This window comes from Rhinopithecus bieti, unplaced genomic scaffold (assembly GCF_001698545.2).
Source record: "Rhinopithecus bieti isolate Rb0 unplaced genomic scaffold, ASM169854v2 scaffold_10656, whole genome shotgun sequence".
Taxonomy (NCBI): domain Eukaryota; kingdom Metazoa; phylum Chordata; class Mammalia; order Primates; family Cercopithecidae; genus Rhinopithecus; species Rhinopithecus bieti.
Window position 1 is genome coordinate 342073 of NW_016806449.1, and position 15027 is coordinate 357099.

Here is a 15027-nt window from a genome sequence, read left to right on the forward strand (position 1 = left end):
TAGAGGGCAAAAACTAGACTTAATCCTGGGCTAGTCCTGTCCCTGCCTCTGCCCAGCAGACTATCCTGAGGGGCATCTAGGAAGAAAACTCCACCCTCCAAACCCATATCCAACTCACTGTCTCACTACTTCTAAGTTATTTGGGATGTTCTCACCCAAGGGTACCATAATCAGGTTTGGAGCCTTCCAAGCCAGGAACTGCTGTGTCACTCCTATTGTCAGCTCCCTGGCAGGGCCTAGATCTATTCAGAGGTTTCAGCCTTCTTTTCTCCACCTCCCATCTTCTCCAGAGCTTCAGAGGAATGAGCAACAACTTTTTCTCCAATGACTGTGGTAGTTCTCTGTCTAATCAAAATCCTTCTTAGAACACTATTTTTGGACTGAAGAATCTTGGGACAGTAGTTAAAAGCACCCGTTTTTCTACCCAACTCCTTTCCCATTTGGGCCCAAAATGCTAAGTTGGTTGACATCTCCAGATAGCTACTGAAGAAATGAAGTGTTTCAGTTAAGGCATTCTAAGTAGCCCCAAAGAGGCATAAGAACTGGTCCTCACTACTTGTGTCTACGCTCTGAGCCCCTTCTCTTAATTAAGTAGGCGGGTATTATGCACCCTCCACATGCCATGACTACCCTACCCAACCCTCTAGAAGCTCTCTGCTGTGCCTCACCCCTTGGCCAGGGACTCACCTGCTGAATGAGTCTGAAGTCATGGCTGACCAGCATCATACCACCCTCAAACTCATTGATGGCATCTGCCAGGGCGTCAATGGTCTCGATATCCAGGTGATTGGTGGGTTCGTCCAGGAAGAGCATGTGGGGGTTCTGCCAGGCCAGCCAGGCCAGACACACTCGGCACTTCTGCCCATCTGACAAGTTCCGGATTGGGCTCACCTGAATAGAACCATGACCTACATATAACTTGGCATTATCCCACCAACCAGCACAGCTCATCTCTCCCTCATTTCTCCCTGACTCCTCCATTAGCATCGCCATTTTACAAAAAGTGAGGCTCAGAGAGACCCACTAGTCTCTTGAGGCCTGAGACTCGTCCGGAAACCTGAAGCCCTTGCCATTACTAAGCCCATACCTCTTGCTCCCTTGACAATTAAATCTTAATGAACTGGATCCTTCCAGATCTGAATCCAGAAATTTGTTTTCTAGACTGCAAGTTCCTTTGCCCTCAAGCACTATGGCACAAGGGCAATGTCAGAGACTGGCACGCTATCCTTGCCCCCTCAAAATGCTCCATTACATAACAACCTACAGAGTAAAGAAAAGGTAGTAGGTTCTTAGGGGAATCAAATGGAGGAGATTCTGGTTTGGACAGCTTCCAAACCTAGCCTGCCAGGACAGTGTCCCTTGACCCACCCAGTCACAGTCTCCCAGCTTTTTGGCATCCTCACCACACCCTCCTTTACTGACCTGTTGTTTCCCAGTAAGACCGTATCGCCCAATGATCTTCCTCATTTCTTCCTTCTCCTTGATCTCTGGGTAGCACTTCATCATGTACTCCAAAGGCGAGAGATCTAAGTCCAGCTGCTCTTGTAAATGCTACAGGAAAAATGGAAGCCACCCGGGTGTGACTGGCATCCCGCTTCAAAAAGAACCCTACTAGGTAACTTCCTATTTCTATCTCAGGCACCTGTTCTGGGTTCAAGAAGCAGGTAGGAGCCACCTAGGCTGGAATTCCTGCCAGGGGGTGGGGGCGGCTGGCTGGAACTTGGCCAGATACAGCCCTTTCCTACACCCTGGGCAATTCCCCAGATCCCAACCCCAGGCCTGTACCTGATGGTAACGCCCTATCTTGACATGAGAGTGTTTTCGGATCATGCCATCTGTGGGCAGTAACTAGGAAGAAAAAAGTAGAAAAATTAAACGTGAAACAAAGGAAGCCCAGTTAGAGACATAGGCAGAACAGGCAAACATACACATGTTCACACTGAACAAGACTCAACTTCCTAAAAAGAATACATCACCAACTCACACACTGCTATTCTGGCCACTCTAAAAATATTTAGGAAGATGTACTGAAGCAGATGTTCTCAAGAGGCAAAGATACAATTTAAGTAGTTATGAAACGTCTACTGCAGAATGCACTATGCTGTATAACAAAGGACTTGGATGTAGGTGCAACATACATTTTCTAAAATTAAAAACAGTTAAGTCCTCAAAGTTGTCACTGTCATCGATAGGTTCTTAGACACAGAACCTATTTTAAAGTTTCATTTTAAGTGAAACAACATATAACAAAACTAATTTTGCCACAGGCTAACTGATATAAACAAAAATTAGGTTCCTGTAGCATTTTTGGTCACAAAAAAAGATCCCCAAACTTCTAAATAAAGATCCAAAGATTCTTTTTTTTAAGAGGGAGTCTCACTCTGTCACCCAGGCTGGAGTGCAGTGGCACGATCTCAGCTCACTGCAACCTCTCTGTCCCAGGCTCAAGAGATTCTAGAGTAACTGGGATTACAGACACCTGCCACCATGCCTGGCTTTTTTTTTTTGCATTTTTGGGTTTCACCATGTTGGCCAGGCTGGTCTCAAACTCCTGATCTCAAGTGATCTGCCTGCCTCGGCCTCCCAAAGCACTGGGATTATAGGTGTGAGCCCCGGCACCTGGCCAAAAGACCCAGTCACTTCTAATATTCAACATTAAAATACATGTGAGCTATACATACACTTAAGAAAGATTAATAGAAATGAGGTAAGTTATTTACCCAATTTTTGGTGAATCAGTGAGTGATGGCAATTGTAAGAGTGGTGGGTTAAACCAAGGAATAAATGTTTGCAAAGGAAAAATTGTAAGGAGCACCTCCTGTCACCACACAGTTCAAAAATAATCACGAATGTGGCTGGTTTGCTGAGTGCATTTGTATGATTATCATAAACTTTATGAATTTTTCTTTTACCATAATTTATACTCATTCATGCTATCATTTTCCAACCTGCTAATTCAAGTTTAGGATCATGGGCAGCCGAAGCCCATCCCACAACCCGGGGAACAAGGCAAGAACCAGCCCTGAAGAGGACGCCATTCCATTATAGGGTGCGCTCACACACACCCACACTCATTCAGACTGGAACCACTGAGACATGCCAAGTAACCTGACAGGCGCAGCTGTGGGATGCAGGAAGAAACTGAAGTACCGGGGAAAACCCATGTAGACGTTAAGAGGAAAGTGCAAACTCCACAAAGACAGTGGTCCCAGCTGGGAATCATTTCTATTTTTCATCAATATTAATGAAATGACATTACTTGAGAATCTGCAGCATCTCTAAAACGCACAGATGTCCTTGTATTCTAAATGCTCTGATTGAAAATAGAAACATGGGCCAGGCATGGTAGCTCACGCCTGAAATCCCAGCACTTTGGGAGGCCAAGGCAGGCAGATCATGAGGTCAGGAGTTCAAGACCAGCCTGATGAACATGGCGAAACCTCATCTCTACTAAAACACAAAAAAATTAGCTGTGGTGCGTGCCTGTAATCCCAGCTACTTGGGAGGCTGAGGCAGGAGGATTGCTTGAACCCGGGGGATGGGGGTTGCAGTGAGCTCAGATCGCACCATTGCATTCTAGCCTGGGCAAGAGTGAGACTCCGTCTCAAAAAAAAAAAAAAAAAAAAAATAGAAATGTGCTCAAATACATGTATTCACACACACACACTATAAAAGACTCCTCCCTACATCCCTCTCCCAGGAAAACAGCCCCCAGCCTCAGCACTGTACAACCAGACATTCCCCCTCTCCTGTCTGCTGCCCTGCCCCTCCAGATGGCTCACTCACCACCAGGCTACTCAGGCCCTCCCAAAGTAGTAGCCGCTGCATCACTTCCCTCTTCCTTAGCCATCGCAAGGCCTAATCTTAGAAGGATCCACGCCCACCTTGGCACTGTACCTCTCCAGTTAGCAGCTTCAGAAGAGTTGACTTCCCTGCTCCATTGGGCCCTACCAGAGCCACTCGTGTGTCAAGGTCAATTCCAAATTCTAGATTATTGTAGATGCAAGGCTGAGGTAGGGATGAGAGAGATATGGACACAAGGCTAGAGTACGAATTTGCTCCGACCAGCAGACCAAGCCCACTGACTCCCCAGTCACCAAGAGAGGAGGAAGGAAGAGTAGTGGGAGCAAGCACTCATAGTAGACCCCGCCTCCCCCACTGCCTCCGCCCACCAACCCAGCTGAGTAGTCTTCTTTCCATATACACGAAGAAGGGCCTGTGAGCAGCCTTGGATGAAGGCATCCCAGCTGCCACACCTGAAAATCCCCCAGAGCGCGTGGGCTAGCAGGTGTGGTCAGCACAGGACAGGAGCGGCTCCCATGAGCTGCCACTCACCCTGTAAGATACACCCCAGCCACCCATGCCCTGCCCTAAACTTACCCCATCTTTTGTATACTTGAAGCTCACATTTTGCACCATAATGACAGGTGGAGGGATCTTGCCACATGGTGGGAAATAAAATGACAGTGTCTAGGCAGAAAAGAGGGCATGTATCAAGTTGGCTCCCTTCTTATCCATCTCACCTTAGGCCATCCAACCCCACCCAATCACACCCCACCTTATCGCTCACGACCCTCTCTGTCAGTCCTGATGCCATCATTTTCTGTAGCGTCTTCTCCTTGCTCTGGGCCTGCCGGGCCAGCTTGGCACTCCCATGACCAAACCTCGCAATGTAGTTCTAAAAGAGACCAAAGGGAGCTTGGAGTACGTGCAGGTGCTCAACAATTCATCTTCAATCTAGGGCAAAAATGGTGATCGTAACTTCTTCCCAACCTCCTCCATCACCCCAGTTTGTCCAAATGCCCTCATCCAAGCCCCCTGCTTGTTTTGGACAGGAAGCCATGAGCCTGACTGGGCAGTCTCCCTACCTTCATGTGTGCAATCTGATCTTGCTCCCAGTGAAACCTCTTCATCTGGTTCTCCTCCAGCTCTAGCCGCGTCTTCACATACTGATCATAATTACCCTGCATGGAAATGTGCCAGGTAAGGTGGGCAGCTTTAACCTGGGTTTCAATCCTGGATTCTCATTCAGAGTTTAGGGGGATGAGGGATGGCACTGACTTGGCCCTGGCTCTAAGGCTGTGCAGTAAGAAGAGAGGAAGTGCATTACAGAAGCATATCCTAACCTCAAATAAGAGTCTTTTCAATTCTATGCCCCTTGCTCAGCCCAGCCAGGGTCAGGCTCCAGCACAAATCCTTAGGTTAGCCAGAAAGATACCTGTGGCAATGGGAGTAGCCCTGAAAATCATGGTCATAGAGACGTCATGAGACTGAGAGCCTTCCAATACCACCTCCCATTCCTCTCCCAGCCCCCAGAGGCTGAAGCCCCACAAAAGACTACAAGAGCTGTCTCCAGAGGAGAAAACAGACCAGTCAGATTTAGAAGCTGACAAACCCTGCATAAGTGGACTACCATGGCTTCTATCTGCAAACAAAAACTGGACTCAAGCTAAATATCCATCAGAAAGGGCCTAATACGTTACAGGATAAACACATAACGAAATACTGTGCAGTCACTGAAGATTGTGGTTGATTTATATATACTCACATGGAAAGCAGTCCAAAACATACTAAATTTAAAAAGCAACCTACAGAATGATTATTAAAATTGTAACTGTGGCCAGTTGCAGTGGCTCACGCCTGTAATCCCAACACTTTGGGAGGCTGAGGTGGGTGGATCACTTGAGGCCAGGAGTTTGGGAGCAGCCTGGTCAACATGGCGAAACCCTGCCTCTACTAAAAATATAAAAATTAGCCAGGTATGGTGGCATATGCCTGTGGTCCTAGCTACTTGCGAGGCTGGGAGGATCACTTGAACCTGAGAGGCAGAGGTTGCAGTGAGCCAATATCACACCACTGGACTCCAGCCTGGGAGACAAAGACAGACCCCATCTCAGGAAAAAAGAGGCCGGGCGCAGTGGCTCACGCCTGTAATCTCAGCACTTTGGGAGGCTGAGGCAGGCGGATCACGAGGTCAAGAGAGCGAGACCATCCTGGCCAATATGGTGAAACCCCGTCTCTACTAAAAATACAAAAATTAGCTGGGCATGGGAGCGCACACCTGTAGTCCCAGCTACTCAGGAGGCCGAGGCAGGAGAATCCCTTGAACCTGGGAGGCGGAGGTTGCAGTGAGCCCAGATTGCTCCACTGCACTCCAGCCTGGCAACGGTACAAGACTCAGTCTCAAGAAAACCAAAAAAAAAATGCTGCAATTGTATAAAAAGATATGTATATATGAACTTTTCTACAAATGCGTGCAAGTATACATGAAGTGTCTGAAAGGCTATGTTAAAAACTAATACTCCTATGACTATGAATGAAGAGGACATCAATTGTTAATTTCTTATATGCTTTTTGAAATATAAAATGAAAAGGCAGGCACAACAGTGGGCTGTTGAGATCCTGATCCCCATCCTCCTGTGGTCATGGAAGATGGGGTAACTGTGTTAACTCCAGTGAAGCAGAGTTAAGACAGCATTCAAGAAGGCAGAGGGAGGCCTGGTGCGGTGGGTCATGCCTGTTATTGCAGCACTTTGGGAGGCCGAGGTGGGCAGATCACCTGAGGTCAGAGTTTAAGACCAGCCTGGCCAATATGGCAAAACCCTGTCTCTACTAAAAATACAAACACTAGCCAGGCATGGGGGCGCATGCCTGTAGCCCCAGCTACTCGGAACGCTGAGGTACAAGAATCGCTTGGATTCAGAAGGTAGAGGTTGCAGTGAGCTGCGATCGTGCCAGCCTGGGTGACGGAATGAGATTCTGTCTCCAGAAACAAAAAGGCAAGGCAGATGGCAGCAGGGCCTGCCTGGGCACCGTGAAAAGTCAACTTCTTTGCCACAAGGCAAACATACACCATGTGCACAGGCTGCCAGTCCATGGCCTATGGCCTGGAAGCAATGACTTTGGGATTAAAATAAAACAGGAGGCAGGACTCCTTGTCCATATCCTTTTCTTTTTTTGAGACGGAGTCTCGCTCTGTCGCCCGGGCTGGAGTACAGTGGCCGGATCTCAGCTCACTGCAAGCTCTGCCTCCCGCATTCACGCCATTCTCCTGCCTCAGCCTCCCGAGTAGCTGGGACTACAGGCGCCCGCCACCTCGCCCGGCTAATTTTAGTATTTTAGTAGAGACGGGTTTTCACCATCTTAACCAGGATGGTCTCGATCTCCTGACCTCATGATCCACCCGCCTCGGCCTCCCAAAGTGCTGGGATTACAGGTGTGAGCCACCGCGCCTGGCCGTCCGTATCTTTTTATAGCAGTAAGTAGAAAGGAGCTAACAGATAGGTCTGGTTTTTTTGTTTTGTTTTGTTTTGAGATGAGTCTTGCTCTGTCACCCAGGCTGGAGTGCAGTGGCGTGATCTCAGCTCACTGCAACCTCCACCTCCAGGGTTCAAGTGATTCTCCTGCCTCAGCTTCCCAAGTAGCTGGGACTACAGGCACCTACCACTATACCTGGCTAATTTTTTTGTATTTTTAGTAGAGATAGGGTTTCACCATGTTGGCCAGGCTAGTCTCGAACTCCTGACCTCAAGTGACCCACTCACCTCAGCCTCCCAAAGTGCTGGGATTATAGGCATGAGTCACCACACTGGCATTCTTATTTTTTTTTTAAAGAGAATTTCAGAGATTTGGTAAGCACAGAGATTACCAGAAAGAAGCCGAGGCCCACTCACCGTATAATACTTCAGTTTCTTGTTGTGCATGTGAATGATGTTGGTACAGACACCATTCAGAAAATCCTGGGAATGGGAGACGAGGACCAAGATGCGCTTAAAACTGCAAAGCCAAAGAACCAATCAGTGAAGAGCTCAACCATGGGAACTAGCTGACAACAGGTGAACTGAGAGTCAGGCCCATCCTTATTCCTAAGCACCTTTTAGATGTGTTGTCCAATTCCTGGTTGTCAGCAAGCACCTAAGCCACCACTTAACAATCTAACTCTAAGGGACATTTTTCAGTGTGGCGAGACAGCCTGAGTTTCCTCAATCTTCTGTTCTAATTTTCAACAGAATGGAGTGGAGACAGTAGTCACAGTGATAGTAAACAGAAATGTGTATGTACACAAATACACCCACGAATGTATCCAAAACTGTAGATGGGAAGACACAATAAAAAACAAAATGCTTTACTTTTTGAAAGAAGGTACTAAGTCACTGTACCACTAAAAGCCTTCTTTTAAAATTGGTACAGTATTCCAGCTTATTCAGTTCTTTAGCCGTAGGACCATGACCATATTGGCTGTATTTTCCTTTGTCATTGCTTCAAGATCTTAGATGGAAGACCTCCTTTTTTTGCTTTATACAATTAAGAAAAAAAAAATGTCTTTAAGATCTTGAATTTGAAATATGGAAAAAATCAACAAGGTTTTTTTTTTTTAATGCTCATAAATTTCAAACTAAAGAAAAACAATCAAACAAATGGCCAGCCCTAAACAGCCCTAAAGGTGCTCACTGCTTGTCCAAGCAAGTGAACTCCGGCCTTCCTTCAGTTCCTTTCTCACCGCTCTAACAGCAGTGTAGCTTCTAGGCATCCATTTTCTAGATTCCCCGCTTTGGGACCGGCCCACTCACATCCCCCATTCCACCCTCTTACGTTTTTAGTTCTTCTTCCAACCACACACAAGCATCTAGGTCCAGGTGGTTGGTGGGCTCATCCAGGAGCAGCATGAAGGGTCGAATAAAGAGGGCTCTGAAGGACAGTAAAGGAGACAGAAGCACCTCAGAATTACAATGGATGTGACACAGGAGGGACCAACTTGCCTGCTACATGTAATTCTGAGTAGGCTCCTGATTTGAGTCTTGAAATCAATTTTAGGCTCTATACTTCAGAGGGAAAAGAAGTAGGACAGAAACAAGAGTCGAAGAGGAGAGACTAAAGAGTAGAATATGGGACTCAGAAGCATTTAAGGACAGTTTGAGGCAAGGCTGTAGAAGTCTCTATGAGTTGATAAGCCTTGTGCACTGAAGTTGGATACTATAGAGATGACAAAAAGATACAGAGGAAATAAACTGCTAAAACAAATTAGACCTGTCTGAAGGTCTGAAGATAGACCTATCTGGCAGGGTGGCCAGAGTCTAGCAAGGGACAGATTCTAAAGCTCTGGTTCCTCTAAAGTTCTGGTTCCCAAACCAGAAATCTGTGTTTTTAAAAGCTCCTTGGGTGAACCAGAGACAGCTAATCCTTGCTAGCATGTGGAGCCACTATGCTCGTGTTCTAAGGCACACGCAGGCAACTTTCTAGAGCAGTATATCAAGTCTTATAAATTCCCTTCACAGAGAATGATGGGGCAAGGAATTACCTGTTTAGTGACTGGGGGGGATTACTGGGGGAATGCTCGTCTATAGAAGCTCACTTTGAGTCCAGGCCACAACAGAGTAAGAATGATAGCTATCATAATCGCCGTCCAGCATTTTATCTTTACAGCTGGAATTAGCAGGAGTACAGCACAAAAAGGGTGGAAAGGGAATCCTGGTGGGAGGACAGAAACAGACCTACCCTACCGTTTTACCTAGGACTACCCCTAGGATCTCTAAACTCTGTGCTGGGTGCTGGGAATCCAACAGAAAACTGAGTCACTCTACCACTTCAGCCAGGAAGCTCGCTCTCTAACCCATACACAACAACCCCCTCTACATTGCAGATGTCCATGTCTATTTTGACACTTACCGATGACTCCTGTTCCAAACAGTTCCACTGGAGTGAACACTAAACTCTGGAGAGATGGGGGAGTTATGGCGGTAAGGAAGGAGGGAGGGACTCACCTGGCAAGGGCAACCCTCATCCTCCAGCCCCCACTGAAGTCTTTTAGCTTCTTGCGCTGCATGGCAGGTGTGAAACCCAGTCCATGTAAGATCCGGGAGGCCCTCATCTCTGCCTTGTCAGCATCCAGCTCCTCCAGGCGCTCATAGAGCTCCATGAGTTTCTCACACTCCGCTGTGGACAGTGTATGGCCATGAGGCTCCTGGGGGCCTTTCTGGGAGGACACCCACCCCCATGCCCAGGTCTGGAGCCCTACCATCCTCATGAGCCAGCCGCTCTGCCTCCCTCTCCAGCATGGCCCGCTCTGTGTCAACTTCCATCACACACTGCAAGGGTGTCTTGTCACTAGGGGGCATCTCTCGAGTCAGATGGTAGATGTCAATGTGCTCAGGGATGGGCACTTCACGTTTCCCAATAGCGGAGAGCAGCATGGACTTTCCTGAGATAGGAGAGAAGCAGACGCTTGGTACACTGAGCTTCCCCTATTCCTCTTCACCACTAGCTCTTCCACCCCAGCCAAACTGGGACCTCATCCAATTTTTTTTTTTTTTTTTTTTTTGAGGACCTTTCTTCCCTTTATTCGTTCAAACCTTCCCAGCCCCCATTCTTGGGATTCCTTTCTAACTTTCCTCCAATTCTTGCTGCACCCCTTCTCTGAAGCTTTTTTCATTTACCACAGCTTCACACGCCCCTGACCAACTTCTCCAACACCTGCTGTCTGTAACTACTCATGTGGTACAGGGTGGACGCACCCTAATCCGAAAATCCAAAATGCTCCAAAATCCAAAACCTTTTCAGAACTGACATGACGCTTAAAGGAAATGCTCATGGGAGGATTTCAGGTTTTTGGATTAGGGATGCTCAGCCGGTAAGTATAATGCAAATATTCCAAGATCCGAAACACTTCTGGTTCCAAGCATTTCAGATAAGGGATACTCAACCTGTACATACCACATACTGCTCTGCACTGCTAGTTCCTTTCCCCTGGACGTATCTGGTCTCCCGCCCACATTCTAAACGCTTTGCTCTGAACACAGTTGGTGCTAATAAATACTTGTGAGTGACAGATGAGCCAAGGAGAGATACCTCCCACTTCCCCTTCCAAGGGCCTCACCAATTCCATTTAAACCAATGAGGCCATAACGACGGCCTGAGTTTAATTCCAGTTTGGTGTCACTAAGCAGCTCTTGACCATGAAAGGTGAGTGAGAGGTTGATAATGTGAACATCTGTACTGTTGGGGTGAGAGGCCAGGACGCCAGTGACAGCTCGAGCAGCAGCTTTCTTCATCTCAAAGTCCTCTAGCTCCTTGGTCAGCAAATCTATTTCTGGGGATAGAAAAGCAGTTTGGGAAGATGGCTGTGAGACAGACTCAGCTCTCCACAAAGAGGAACATCCTGAAGGACTGGGTTCCCATCCTGCTGAGCAGACTCAGATGTTCACAGAGTGCACACTGACACAGAGCCGCCCTGACACCCTGCTCGTTTTCACACCCGTCCTTTTAATTATCATCTCTCTTGCCCTTGTTTTCTCCCTTCATATCTGTTTACTTACTCCCATCATTCATAACTTCTGTCCTCCACTGCTGTGGCCAGGAATAAAACTTCCCCACAGGCCGGGCGCGGTGGCTCAAGCCTGTCATCCCAGCACTTTGGGAGGCCGAGACGGGCGGATCACGAGGTCAGGAGATCGAGACCATCCTGGCTAACCCGGTGAAACCCCGTCTCTACTAAAATACAAAACTAGCCGGGCGAGGTGGCGGGCGCCTGTAGTCCCAGCTACTCGGGAGGCTGAGGCAGGAGAATGGCGTGAACCCAGGAGGCGGAGTTTGCAGTGAGCTGAGATCCGGCCACTGCACTCCAGTCCGGGCGACAGAGCCAGACTCCATCTCAAAAAAAAAAAAAAAAAAAAAACTTCCCCACAGCCTGACTTTATTGCTCCTTCTAACCGCTTTCGAACTCCCCCTTCTGAATGCCTGTTACAATTTCCACAACTAATTCTCCTTTCCTCTTCAAACATTTACTTAGTGTCTATCTGAGAAGTTCATAAAAAACCCAAGACCTAGTCCTTGCACTCAAAGATGACACAATTTAGACAAAGAAACAGGAGATACAACATAAAAAGGTAAGTAACACTAAAAGAAAGCAAAAGCGTATAGAGAATGGAAATATTGAGGTCAGGTTTGACTGAGAGACGCTTCACCATCCTGAGCTAGGCCTTGACAGAAATGTCAAATGTAGCTAGCAAAAACATGATGGTATTAGAATTCAGTATGTGAAAGAACAGAGATGTGGTTGACTATTCAAGGGATAATAAATAGTCTGGATGGAGCAGAAGGCTGTTTAGGGAGTTTTCAGGGGGCAGGGAAGAGGGCTGGGATTGGACTGCCAGGGGCCTGGAATAGTCTTTACTGCATATTGCCATGTTTCCCCGTCTAGACGGTAAGTTTTTGGAAGGAAGACTGTAGTGCCTCAGTGTATAGCACCATGTCTAGCACTTGAGAAATAATAAATATTTCCCAAAATATAAATAACAGAAAGGGAGCTCTCTCCCAGGAAAAACCCCATGAAACAACCCATAAGTTACTCTCTTGTAGGGAGAGCCACTACCCCTGTGAGGACAAGCGTATAATGTAGCACAGAACCTGGCACATCGGCCACCATGCATAGAAATGGAAACTGAGAAAGGGGCAGGGAACCGAGCCCCTCCTCACAGTCTGATAGAGCAGCAAGACAGCTCAGCAACTCCCACTTCTGCTTGCCACTGAGTATGTGAGAACCTTGTCTTCGGCTTCCTCGCTCAATGATAGGGTGGCACAAATTCCAATTCTACTGATTTGATTCATCATGAAAAGTTGCATGACACCAGATACATTCTCCACTGCCCCCAGCATCAAGATTCCGACTCCGGCTGGGGCATGCCTTAAGTCTTAGCAACCATTCCCAACTCACCCCTCCCTCAATTCACCTGTGGTCTCTCTGCCATTGGTCTCATTCTTCTCCTCTGCCACCTGTGGTTCTGTGACAGCATCTCCATTTTCTTCATGTCCTTTTCTGGGCCGCTGTCGAGCTTTGGCAGCTTCCTTCTTTTTGGCTGCCTTCTTCTTGGCCAGGTCGGAGGGCATGATGATGACCCACAGGGGTAGGTTAACTGTTCTTTCAGGGTGCCTGAAGGAAGGCAAACAGACACCCCCAAACTCTAAACTTACTAGTAAGAATGCCTGGGCCCTGCTCCATCCCTCTCAGGAATCTTCCTGTCAATATCAAGCGTCTGATGCCCTGGCCTGCCCCTGCCTCGTCTCTCCCAACTTGGTCAGGGTCTCTCAAACCAAAGCCGATTCTCAGCCGCTCTTCTAATCTTAACATCTTTTTCCACAGGCACCAGTCCCCCACGAACTGCCTCACTTTGGAAACGCTCCTTCTTTCAGGGCCTCCGGCTGGGAACCAGGTTCTGTCCCTCAGCGGAGGTCCCCGTCTCTGGTTTCCCTACAACTTGGCTCTCCGCACTCAGCTGGCCGCCTCACTTTCCGGGCTTCCTTCTCCCGTCCGTCTCGGGCCTCTTCTCGGTCGTCCCTCTCCACATCACCCGGCCGCAGAACCCAGCCTCTTGCCGGGACGCACTCGTCCTCGCCCGCGTGAGTCCCCTCCGAGTCTCCACGCTCGTCACCCCGGGGTACTCCCCCACCCCGCCCGTGAGATTCTCTCCCTGAGCTCTATTCTCCCCCTCGCAGAAACCTCCATCCAAACCCTGTTCCTCCTTCCTCTTCTAATCCTCTTTCCACATCACCAGCGGGCACCCTCTCCCTACAGCGCCCCTTCCCCTAACTCACTGGGCCTTGCTGCTCGGCCTCTGTCGCAACAGAGCTGCTCCTTGGGCTCCTCCGCGTGCGGCCGGCTCACCAGCCAATCACGACCTCGGGTGGTTCTCGGCGCGCCGCCGCGCTGCCTCCTGGGAAGTGTAGTCCTCAAGTTGCAGCGGCCAAGGGTGAGACCCGGCTTCAGGACTACCATGTATCCCAGAGACCTCGCGGGGCCACGTGACGCCATCAGGATGCGCGAGGCTCGGGGAAGGGGCGGGATTAGAGTCCAAGAGCTCTCTGCTAGTGGGCACACTTTGGGCGCTGGAAACTGCAAATCCCAGGTTGCTCGCCGGATAAGCCGGCTGAGCCTTCCAGGCTTTACCCCACCTCTCGAAAATCGATTGAGCTGTTGTGGAGTTACGAGTTTTTAGAGCTACCTAACCGACTCAGGCAGCAGGGCGTGCAACTCACTTCCCAACTTGCCTCAGCGGGAGTAGGTCGAAACAATGGGAGGTGAGCGAAGAAGGACTGAAATGAAGGGGACGCTGGGCAGGGGTCCCGGAAAGCGGGGCATCCCTGCGAAGATGTTGCCAACGGAATTCCTTCACGAAAGAAAGCGCCTTGGTTTCATGAAACCGTAATTTTAGAGGCTGGTTCATTGTTAAACTTTTAGAAGGTGCCAGACGTTGTTTTGGAACCTCGGCCGCTTAGCCTACCCACTCCAGAATTGTTAGGTTTCCACTGAAGCCATGCAAGTTTCGTGGAAAGAGCCCTGAGATAAAAAGGCCCCTTGGCCGAGTTTCGTTTTGTTATTGGTTAGCCATGCTACGGGCCCCTTACTTTCCCTTTGAGTCTCACTGTTTAAAATCTCTCACATGACATTTTGGGCTGGATGGTTTAAAAATAAATACAATCTCTCACGGACTTCACCTTACCTACATTGTAAACTCCAAATGTTTAGCCTCAAGTACAAGGCAGGCCCTTTGTGATCTTTGTTACTTCTCCAGGCTCCTGTGCAGCAGGAGCCTCACCATCAGTGATACTTGGGGAAGCAAAGGAAGCTATTGCTCCCCGTGAGCATATTCTCCAAATGCGGCACCTTTTCGTCCACAGTCCGTGACTCAAAAAGTGAGAACTAGTTTTTCTTCTCAAACTCAAATACTTTAGTAGAAGTTACCTACTTAAATAGTTCGGAGGTTAACCATGCTATTTTACACCTGCATGCCTTTGAACATATATTTTCCTAGAATATCCTCCACCAACGAAGTGCCTACTATCTGTCAGGCTCAGATATGTGTGCTGGAGTTGCAATGGTGCAAAGTCACTCCCTGACCTCAAGGAGCTCATAATGCAGAAGGAACATGTGAAAAGTAAACAAGCTGGGTGTGGTGACTCACACCTGTAATCCAAGCACTTTGGAAGGCCGTGGTGGGAGGATCATTTGAGCCCAGGAGTTCAAGGCTGCAGTGA

At 48.4% G+C, this 15027-nt stretch overlaps 1 protein-coding gene across 1 annotated transcript in view; it reads right to left on the reverse strand.

Annotated features, from left to right (window-relative positions):
• ABCF2 (ATP binding cassette subfamily F member 2) overlaps nucleotides 1–13752 on the reverse strand; it is a 14826-nt gene extending 1074 nt beyond the window's left edge. The window contains exons 1-14 of the mRNA XM_017876652.1: nucleotides 13588–13752; nucleotides 12726–12925; nucleotides 10874–11086; nucleotides 10016–10198; nucleotides 9762–9933; nucleotides 8593–8688; nucleotides 7674–7776; nucleotides 4869–4964; nucleotides 4559–4678; nucleotides 4381–4470; nucleotides 3898–4008; nucleotides 1786–1848; nucleotides 1423–1551; nucleotides 688–891 (exon numbers count right to left, since the gene is read on the reverse strand). Of these exons, the coding sequence (XP_017732141.1) occupies nucleotides 688–891; nucleotides 1423–1551; nucleotides 1786–1848; nucleotides 3898–4008; nucleotides 4381–4470; nucleotides 4559–4678; nucleotides 4869–4964; nucleotides 7674–7776; nucleotides 8593–8688; nucleotides 9762–9933; nucleotides 10016–10198; nucleotides 10874–11086; nucleotides 12726–12882 (1737 nt within the window). The 5' untranslated portion in view covers nucleotides 12883–12925; nucleotides 13588–13752. The remainder of the gene's footprint in view (nucleotides 1–687; nucleotides 892–1422; nucleotides 1552–1785; nucleotides 1849–3897; nucleotides 4009–4380; nucleotides 4471–4558; nucleotides 4679–4868; nucleotides 4965–7673; nucleotides 7777–8592; nucleotides 8689–9761; nucleotides 9934–10015; nucleotides 10199–10873; nucleotides 11087–12725; nucleotides 12926–13587) is intronic.
• Between the last annotated feature and the right edge of the window lie 1275 nt (nucleotides 13753–15027).